This window comes from Myxocyprinus asiaticus, chromosome 37 (genome assembly GCF_019703515.2).
Source record: "Myxocyprinus asiaticus isolate MX2 ecotype Aquarium Trade chromosome 37, UBuf_Myxa_2, whole genome shotgun sequence".
NCBI lineage: Eukaryota > Metazoa > Chordata > Actinopteri > Cypriniformes > Catostomidae > Myxocyprinus > Myxocyprinus asiaticus.
The window spans coordinates 18747718-18758384 of NC_059380.1; the positions used below are offsets into that span (position 1 = coordinate 18747718).

The 10667-nt window shown below is 41.3% G+C and overlaps 1 protein-coding gene across 6 annotated transcripts in view; it reads left to right on the forward strand.

The window, feature by feature from the left end:
- The window catches only part of LOC127428259 (uncharacterized), a 32467-nt gene extending 22020 nt beyond the window's left edge, over positions 1-10447 (forward strand). Inside the window, exons 1-6 of one of the 6 annotated variants that reach the window (XM_051676486.1) lie at positions 6052-6263; positions 7001-7830; positions 9104-9222; positions 9329-9471; positions 9546-9664; positions 9787-10447. In XM_051676486.1, coding sequence (XP_051532446.1) covers positions 9176-9222; positions 9329-9471; positions 9546-9664; positions 9787-10350 — 873 coding nt within the window. In that variant the 5' untranslated portion in view covers positions 6052-6263; positions 7001-7830; positions 9104-9175 and the 3' untranslated portion in view covers positions 10351-10447. Of the gene's footprint in view, positions 1-1143; positions 1264-1360; positions 1480-1581; positions 1730-1801; positions 1921-6051; positions 6264-7000; positions 7831-9103; positions 9223-9328; positions 9472-9545; positions 9665-9786 lie in introns of those variants that run through there. The other 5 variants (XM_051676481.1, XM_051676490.1, XM_051676483.1 and 2 more) reach the window with 5 other exon arrangements.
- The last annotated feature ends 220 nt before the right edge of the window (positions 10448-10667 follow it).

Genomic DNA, 10667 nt, shown 5'->3' on the forward strand with positions numbered 1-10667 from the left:
GTGTATATGTAGTAATCTTTGTGAATGTGAATGTATACTGAGTTGGCTCAGCAAACCGTTTTAAATCTGTTTAATGTATGTGTTTTAAAACAATTAAAACAAATATATATATATTATGTTGGTGTTTTGAATATAAGTACCAAATGTAAAACATTAAAAAGAGAAATATACAATGTTGAATTCTATCATGAAGACACAAAAATTCTTCTTCTTAAATAGCCATTCACTCCTAGGGTGTAATACTGCCACCTACTGTACAATATACATCCTGCATGGGTGATGCATCTGCAATGATTTTTGTTTGGAGGCAACAGTCCACCCCCTCCCCTTTTAGGGCAAAGCATCACCAGCCACACACACCATATTCGACACCCTAATACTGTATCATGTAAAAATGAAAAAAGTACCCTATATAACTGTGAATCCCTCACACCATTTCCCTAAATATCCACAGCCCTTACTAGTCTACTTTTTATGCTACTACTAAACAAACTACTTTGATGTACATTATACTTACAACAAACAAAAAACATGCTCTACAGTTCTGGAACACCACACTCATCAAACAACCAATATTGATGCTTACACATAATTCACAAAAGTTTATGCCATTTGGCACCACTCCTGTAGACTCCTAGCCTAATGATACACAGGTGAAAACAAAAAGCTGAATGATGAACTTACATTCGATTGGTCAAACAACATATTTAACCAATTCAAATGTGAGTATAAGTAATGCAGCACATGTATCAACAAGTTCATAGACCTTTGTGGTTTAGTTTTTCCATAATAGTTGTGATTTTATGCTTGCGTGAATATAACAACTCCACTTGCCATGCAGTGGGGGAGAGACATTGTACTCTTCACAGTGGTGTTGACAACTTTAAGCTCTTCTTTGATAACTGGTCTTGAAACTTTTTCAAATGGAGACGTTCCTTCTGGAGTCATCTTGAATAAAGCAGTCAGATTTGGCAGGCTTAAAATTGGCAATGGTTCTCAAGGTACAATGTTTAATACAAAGACAGTTGGGAAGAGACCTAACAGAAGTATCATTTGGGTATTGGTTTTATTAAACTGCTCAATTTGAGATGCAATCTTAATGTTTACTAAATGGGTGATTTTGTTTAACTTCTGTTTTTAAAGCACGATTCCACCTTGCTGAGACAAAGTTGAAACAAATGGCTCCCTCTGTGCACTGTGGTGATGATGCTATGACCTTGCGTGTTCCGGGACCAAGAACGCCACACTTGATGGTTGATGGAGGTGAAAACATTCAGCTTATTAATGCTGAACTTCCTCCTCGGACAACCGAGCAATATTTAAAAATGTGACATTGCTCTAACTTGTGCCTTCTGCTCAGGAGAGGGGCCTCCAGTGCCATTGTCTGAGATGCCAGCCAGTTGTGGTTTCTCGGTGAAGCGGGTACGCAGAGATGTCTCATTTGTTGCTCCATACCATGGTTGTAATGTCCAACAACAGGTAAGTAGGTGGCTAAAGCACACTGTAGCTTGACTCCGACTATGTTTTGCAAATCGGTCTTGCATGAAGTTGTTCTCAAGGACACCTCCCAATCTCTGACAGGGTGGAAGTTTTGTTCTGCCACTGATTATAATGGGGGCACCAGTGCAGATGTCTTGCCCTGTGACTCCAACCCTCCCTACAGTTTCTTGCTTTCCCACTGGCATGGTTATCTCACTTGGCGCAAGGGCAGATACTGTTCAAATTAAAGGTAAGACGCTTGGTCCTTGAGTGAGTTCACTGTAGTTTATGAAAGTCCATCGTCAACCTCTTTCCACTTTAGTTGATGGATCATGGCAGCCTCTGCTTCTGACATACTCTAAATGTGGGTTCACTTTGGACACTACTGGTGGCGCACTGGTTGTCACCGCACCGTTCACAGGAAGCTGTTGGGAAATTAAGGTACCCTCACTCAATTGAGAGCCCTCTGTCAACATTCCTGAATTCAATTGCATCATGCAATATTATGCTTTAAGGCTACATTATGCAAGCCTCACTTCAATTTTCATGTCTTCCAGGATGCTGACAGGCATCTCCCTATACGGTATGGTGATGAGGAATCAACTCTTTCTTGTCCTTTGACATCACCAACAACTGCTCCTATTCCTGCACCTCTTCCCACCACAACTGCTGTTGCCCCTACATCCCCAGTTACAGGCCAAGACCCAGTTGGCACCCCTGAATCCCCATACTACCCCTTCCCACATGGAAAACAATGGTGGCATTTTCCACCTTGGCGTCCTGCAACTGCTGCCCCTACATCCCCAGTTACAGGCCAAGACCCAGTTGGCACCCCTGAATCCCCATACTACCCCTTCCCACATGGAAAACAATGGTGGCATTTTCCACCTTGGCGTCCTGCAACTGCTGCCCCTACATCCCCAGTTACAGGCCAAGACCCAGTTGGCACCCCTGAATCCCCATACTACCCCTTCCCACATGGAAAACAATGGTGGCATTTTCCACCTTGGCGTCCTGCAACTGCTGCCCCTACATCCCCAGTTACAGGCCAAGACCCAGTTGGCACCCCTGAATCCCCATACTACCCCTTCCCACATGGAAAACAATGGTGGCATTTTCCACCTTGGCGTCCTGCAACTGCTGCCCCTACATCCCCAGTTACAGGCCAAGACCCAGTTGGCACCCCTGAATCCCCATACTACCCCTTCCCACATGGAAAACAATGGTGGCATTTTCCACCTTGGCGTCCTGCAACTGCTGCCCCTACATCCCCAGTTACAGGCCAAGACCCAGTTGGCACCCCTGAATCCCCATACTACCCCTTCCCACATGGAAAACAATGGTGGCATTTTCCACCTTGGCGTCCTGCAACTGCTGCCCCTACATCCCCAGTTACAGGCCAAGACCCAGTTGGCACCCCTGAATCCCCATACTACCCCTTCCCACATGGAAAACAATGGTGGCATTTTCCACCTTGGCGTCCTGCAACTGCTGCCCCTACATCCCCAGTTACAGGCCAAGACCCAGTTGGCACCCCTGAATCCCCATACTACCCCTTCCCACATGGAAAACAATGGTGGCATTTTCCACCTTGGCGTCCTGCAACTGCTGCCCCTACATCCCCAGTTACAGGCCAAGACCCAGTTGGCACCCCTGAATCCCCATACTACCCCTTCCCACATGGAAAACAATGGTGGCATTTTCCACCTTGGCATCCAGAATCTGTGCCTACTAAAGCCCCTCCCACAACTACCACTACAACTGCTCTTTATGACCTTCTACCCCAGCAGCCCATGTTTGATCCCTATTACTTCCATCTTGGTCATCACAGTGGTGCACAACAGCCAGGCTGGCACCCAATGTTTCCTTTTAACTGGAGCCCAACTGCTACTACTCCTGTTCCCACAAATACCCCCGTCACAATGACTACCATGGCTGCTCTGCCTGAGTTGTACTCTGGTTATCCCCAAATATACCAGTTGCCTGTGTTTCATGGCCCTAAACCCCCCAAACCATTTATGCTGTTTGTTAAATACCCCTTTATGTACCAGTTTGGTCCACGCAGCCCCAAGTCTTTGCCTGGTCCTACAGGTCTCCCAGACATCAGCTTAACTCCGGAGTAGGTGTGACTGTGTGTACAAAGGTTTGCTTCATTGATCCCGGAGGAGAATCTTGTGTAGGCCTAATAAAGCTTCATTAGACTTCATTACGGCATTTGTGTCTTCTGTTGGCTTGCAGTAGCTGAGCACCACTTGACCTGTTTATTGGTAGTCTGATGTCTTAAAGTGGGGGGGGGGTGTTAAAACCCCTGTGTCTGGCCCTTGAACTATACAATGTTTTGTCTCTTTCCCTTAAGACCTCAATGTAAAAATCCACTGTTTTGATTGTCCAGCATTATACAACTCAAATGTAGCCATCTGTTTTGAAACCCATTCAGATGTGCATGAACCAACTCTACAAACCATTTCGGGGTCTGGGCATCCAACATGAAAGTGACTTCTGCAAAAGAAATGTCCCTTTTTCAGGACTCTGTATTTAAAGAACTGTAAGAATCAAAGTAACTTTACACATCTTTATTGTAAAGGGGTTTAAACAGTTTCCATGCTTGTTCAATGAACATGCCCCTGTGGAACGGTCATTAAGACACTAACAGCTTACAGATGGTAGGCAATTAAGGTCACAGTTATAAAAACTTAGGACACTAGAGACCTTTCTACTGACTCAAAGATGCCCAGAGTCCCCACTCATCTGCGTGAATGTGCCTTGAGCCATGAGGACTGCAGATGTGGCCAGGGCAATAAATTGCAATGTCTGTGCTGTGAGATGCCTAAGATGGCGGGAACAGCTGATCATCCATGTGTCTCCTTATTTTGTGCTTGCGTGAAAACACTGAACCTCATTCAACTAATGCTGCTTGTCATTAGCAGGACCATACACAGGGTCTCCGCTGTCTTTACTGATCCTAGAAGCTTTAATCTTGACCCACAGAGCAATTTTTTTTTAAAAACGAAATATAAAAATGCACATCTGATGAACAAAGCTGTGATTGTGTAAAATATATCATTCTGCACTAAACGATTGCAAAACAAAATGCAATTATGTGGTGAATTAAGTTGTAAATTTAGGAAAATATTTTTAAATATTTCCAGCGTGGTAAAGTACAAATGTTTTTAAAGTTACGCAACATAATGATGTTGCAATGACGAGCAGCAATACATGGTCACATTTCAGCACTTCAAATTTATGTACAGTCTCTCTAATGTAGCACTTAAAGTGCTTCTCTGTACGTTCATGTTAAGTGCAGTTTTGGGAAATGCACGTAAAAAATAACGAACTTTCGTAAAATTGCTCCTAGAAAACGCTCTCAACCGCTAAGATTAATCGTTATTTGGGAAACAAGGCCCTGACCAAGAGACGGATTTGTTAGTACTTACGCTAACTTTTCGGGTATTTCTTACTAATCTTAAACCAATCATGCTTCGTTTTACTATCAGGACAGGGACCAGAGTCACAGCTCTCATGGGTATGGAATCAAGCATTTACAGATAAGCTCCAAGGCTATGCAAACTTTTAATGAAACGGATGCCATCAGAAGAATACTGTGACTTAAGGTTTGTATCATTTTCTCTCGGTTATAAACGTGTAGTGTCTTGTTAAATGTCGACAGCTGAAAATTGCCCAAGACACTACACATGTTTATAACTGAGAGAAAATAATACGAACCTTAAATCACAGTATTCCTCTGATAGTGTCCGTTTCATTAAAAGTTTGCGGCCTTGGAATTTATCTGTATGTGCTTGATTCCATGCTCATGAGAGCTGTGACTCTGGTCCCGTCCTGATAGTAAAACAAAGCATGATTGGTTAAAGATAGAACGTGCTATGATTGTATTGTGGCCGTTATCTGATTAGCTTGAGAAGACGATGGGTGGAGCCCACCTATTTGTGGATTGTCCGCAGCTCTGGCACAAGAAATGTTTCAGAATTCACAGATGTGAGCTGCCATCCAAAAATTCACAGGAAACGATCCACAAAGAAATGCGCGTGTTTCACAAATGAATGCTGGACAGAGTTGTGTTTGTGAGTTAAAATATTATTATTATTTTTTTTTTAATTATTATTTGCAAATCTCATTTAATTTATTTGTGAATTCACTTTATTTTTGTGAAACTCCTAACATATATTTGTAAATCACATTCTTTTTATTTGTTAATTCATTTCATTTTTGTGAAACTCCTTACATTTATTTGTGGATCTCATTCAATTTATTTGCGAAACAACTTTCTAATTGTAAATCTCTTTCCATTTGTATGTTAATATGCAACAATTCTATCTCCATGGTTACGTCTTTCTGTAACAGGATTGCATGGGCGTAATTTTAGATAGGGATGATATGGACATGTCCCTATCAACTTTCAGGAAATTTTAAATGTCCCGAACAACATTTGGGCAATTTTACCACACAGAAAATACTTTAACTTTATACTATGTTTTTATTCAAATTTTAACAACCAATAAATGTCCTTAGTATAATTATTAATGTGTAAATTATTTCCCGACCTCTTCTGAAGCAGCGAATAAACGGTATTGTCACATGGCATCTGTTACTTTTCTCAACGCTGGACAGGATGCATCAATACCAGTCGTTTTCTGGAGATTAAGCGGGTGGATTTCCATTGGTATCTTACGTCCATACTTTTCGCGTACAAAATGTTTCCTGCAAAAAAGTCAAAAACGGCCTGAGTCTTGCATGCAGCCCAGTGGAGGATACTGCTTTTTCATCCGGTAAGCGCCTTCTTGAAGAAGACACTTTAAAATTTGAACGATTGTGTCAGAGGTGCAGGATTTTAAGATGCTGGTATAACTCCCAGTAAATGTTTTATTTTGCACATTGGAGAAGAGCATCAGGATTATAAAGTAATGTTTTGTCAATAAAATAAGGAATTTGTGATAAAGTCATTAATTGTAGGCTAAGCCTAAAGCCTGCTTTGTTCAGGAGGCCTACTTTTTTTTTTTTTTTTAGATATAAAAATATAAGTACGTATAAATAAGCAATATGAGAAAAGATTATGTGGGAGTGAGAGGAGTTGGAAAGCAGAAAGTGGGGTAAAATATCAATGCTCTTCTCATCATTTTGTGATGTCATTTTGCACATGTAAATTGTTCATTTACCCATTGTTTAGATTTCAATTTTTTTAATGTATTTTACAGAATGTCACTGTCCAAAAAAAAAAAAAAAAAAAAAAAGTTATGTCCCTTGGAAATTATTTTCTCGAGGTAAATCTTCTTGAAAAAGAAAACATTTTATTTTGACCCATTAATCTTAGGTTTATCGCATCGCATATCACTGCATATTATCCAAGTTTATCGCACATCACCATGCAGTCCTAGTGCTCAGATTGTTCTTTAGAAATTCTTTAAAAAATTGCTCATTTTTAATATGGTGGGCCAGATAAATAAGAAATGAGACTTTTTATATGAGGTAATAATGTTTTTTTTTTTTTTTTTTTTTTGTCTACAAGCACCCTGTCAAGAGCAACTCAAAAGTGTGCGAGAGATTTCAATGCAGTGAAGGCAGCGGCAAATGGCAATTGAATGGAGGATGATGAGAGCCAGGCCCTTGTGGAAGTCTCCTTTCTCCAGAAAAGAGGGCAAAAAATGTTAATGCCAAGTGAGTCAGATGGTGATAAAACATTCTCAGATGCAGAGTATGCTTTCAATATTGTGGTGCACAATGTAATCCTTGAAACAATCACAGATAGTCTCAATCTTTATTTTTGGGAAAATGGAACACTTTTCACTTGTTTTACCTGTCTCGACCCCTGACGCTTACCAGAGATTCATAGCAAAGGATTGGATCCATCCGCTCTTTGAGAATTGAAGACTGTTGCCGTTTGACAGCACGACTACTACTGACATTTGCAATTAGAATTGACTAATTTTGCGATTAACTGAGACAAGTAAAATCCACAGCTCTAGAGGAACATCACATGACGTGGTCAGTGACTGAAGAGGAAACGGAGAGTGGAAAATAACTTGACCTGATTCACAAAAGTTGCAAATCATGCAGGGAATGCACGTTGTGTTGTTACTGAGCTTTCCTGAAATAAACCAACTCAGGGATGTGTATAATGTCATTGGCCTTGCCTTCAAATTTGTCCTAACTCTGCCAGTTGAGGCATGCGAGAGGAGTTTTTCAACTCTTAAATTCTTGAAAAATAGACTGAGGTGTACATTGTCACAGAATAATCTGGAGCCGTTTATGTTAATGTCAACCGAAAAGGACATTCTCTCCAAACTCAACACCGGCTCGCAGAGAAGATCTCTTAAGAAAACAGTTGATTACTTGAAGGTAAGACAGATTTTTTAACATTCCTGACATGGCATTAGCTGTGTGTGGTCTTGTGTATTAGATTTATAACTGCACTATGCAATCTTGGTCTCAATGGCAGCAGTTGTGTGTCATATAATGTGAGGAGTTGCTTAAAACATGCAAGGCGGATTTTTTTCTTGCTTTGCTGAAATTAATGAGCTTGATCTTCTCCATAAATTTGTGAAAAAAATTATTTCAAATGTTGCCAAACTTAAACTCAATTTAAACAAATTTTAACAATCACAAATAACAATTTAAATGGATCATCTGTTACATAAGTCAGTGTGTCATGACGCACGGACTGGTCAGTTTTATTTATGCGCATTGTAGCCCAAATCGACGTCCAGTGGGCTGTAACAATCCTGGAATTCACATTAAAATTTAGTCTCCCAATCCAACCATGGTCTAAAATGTCATGTTCCAAAAACAAATTGTCCATAATTGACCTATTAGGAACACAATATGTTTGATCTTTTTGTACAGTTAAATGTATGTACTTTTTAAGCCTATTAGAAAGCCATTTTGAAAATATTTTGTTTTCTGTGGTCAATAATGCAACTGGCCTCCAGTTCTTTAACAAAGATAAATCTCCCTTTTCAGGTTGTAGAGATAGAACAGAACTTCGACAAGTCCCAGGCAGATATTTTAAATTTACATTTATGCATTTGGCAGATGCTTTTATCACAAAAAAAAAAAATAAAAAATAAAAACTCATAAAGGTCAGTATCAATATGGTCCCAAAAGTGCTTGTAGAATTCAGACAGCAAATCGTCAATGCCAGGGGAATGGCCTGAACAGAGCCACCTAACTGCAGTAGTAAGTTCATCAAAGGATCTAGGAGCATCAAGAACAGTCTTTGCTTCAGAGTTCAGCTTGGAGAGATCTCCATAAAGTTGTGCAGCACAATCTGAATCACAACCCCCTGCAGTGTAAAGACTTGAATCAAAATATATTGCATAGACACACATCTCTGTGGGACTAGTCACCCTCCCTTCAGGCAGACGAAGGCAGGCATTTGTTTCTGCTACGCAACTGAATGCTCTTGGTTAAAGAAAAATAAACATTGAGATCTTCTTTGATAACTGGTCTTGAGACTTTTTCAAATGAAGACATTCCTTCTGGAGTCATCTTGAATAAAGCAGTCAGATTTGGCAGGCATACAATTGGCAATGGTTCCCAAGGTACAATGTTTAATACAAAGACAGTTGGGATGAGACCCAAGATGAGACTCTAACTTGTGCCTTCTGCTCAGGAGAGGGGCCTCCAGTGCCATTGTCTGAGATGCCAGCCAGTTGTGATTTCTCGGTGAAGCGGGTACGCAGAGATGTCTCATTTGTTGCTCCATACCGTGGCTTTAATGTCCAACAACAGGTGAGTGAGTAGGTGGCTAAGGCACACCATAGCTTGACTCCGACTATGTTTTGCAAATTGGTCTTGCATGAAGTTGTTCTCAAGGACACCTCCCAATCTCTGACAGGGTGTTTGTTCTGCCACTGATTATAATGGGGGCACCAGTGCAGATGTTTTGCCCTGTGTCTCCACCCCTCCCTACAGTTTCTTGCTTTCCCACTGGCATGGTTATCTCTCTTGGCGCAAGGGCAAATACTGTTCAAATTAAAGGTAAGACACTTGGTCCTTGAGTGAGTTCACTGTAGTTTATTAAAGTCCATCGTCAACCTCTTTTTCCACTTTAGTTGATGGATCATGGCAGCCTCTGCTTCTGACATACTCTAAATGTGGGTTCACTTTGGACACTACTGGTGGTGCACTGGTTGTCACCGCACCGTTCACAGGAAGCTGTTGGGAAATTAAGGTACCCTCACTCAATTGAGAGCCCTCTGTCAACATTCCTGAATTCAGTTGCATCATGTAATATTATGCTTTGTTAAGGCTACATTATGCAAGCCTCATTTCAATTTTCATGTCTTCCTCCAGGATGCTGACAGGCACCTCCCTATACGGTATGGTGATGAGGAATCAACTCTTTCTTATCCTATGACATCACCAACAACTGCTCCTACTATTCCTGCACCTCTTCCCACCACAAATGCTGTTGCCCCTTCAGCCCCAGTTACAGTCCAAAACCCAGTTGGCACCCCTGAATCCCCATATTACCCTTTCCCACATGGAAAACCATGGTGGCATTTTCCACCTTACCATCCAGAACCTGCAACTGCTGCCCCTACAGCCCCAGTACCTGTCCAAGATCCAGTTGGCACCCCTGAATCCCCATATTACCCTTTCCCACATGGAAAACCATGGTGGCATTTTCCACCTTACCATCTAGAACCTGCAACTACTGCCCCAGTAACTGTCCAAGACCCAGTTGGCACCCCTGAATCACCATATTACCCTTTCTCACATGGAAAACCATTGTGGCATTTTCCACCTTACCATCCAGAACCTGCAACTGCTGCCCCTACAGCCCCAGTAACTGTCCAAGACCCAATTGGCACCCCTGAATCACCATTTTACCCTTTCCCACATGGAAAACCATAGTGGCATTTCCCACCTTACCATCCAGAATCTGTGTACATAGGTTTACTTCATTGATCCCTGAGGAGAATCTTGTGTAAACCTAATAAAGCTTCATGAAACTTCATTACGGCATTTGTGTCTTCTGTTGACCTGCAATAGCTGAGCACCACTTGACTTGTTTATTGGTAGTCTTAAAGGGGTCATGTCATGCTTTTTTTTTTTTTTTTTTCTAATGCCAATTTCCCTGATGTCTTCTTAAGTCTTTCTTTAAATGTGATTTTTAAACCCTGTGTCTGGCCCTTGAACTATACTAGGGTTTTTGTCTCTTTCCCTTTAAG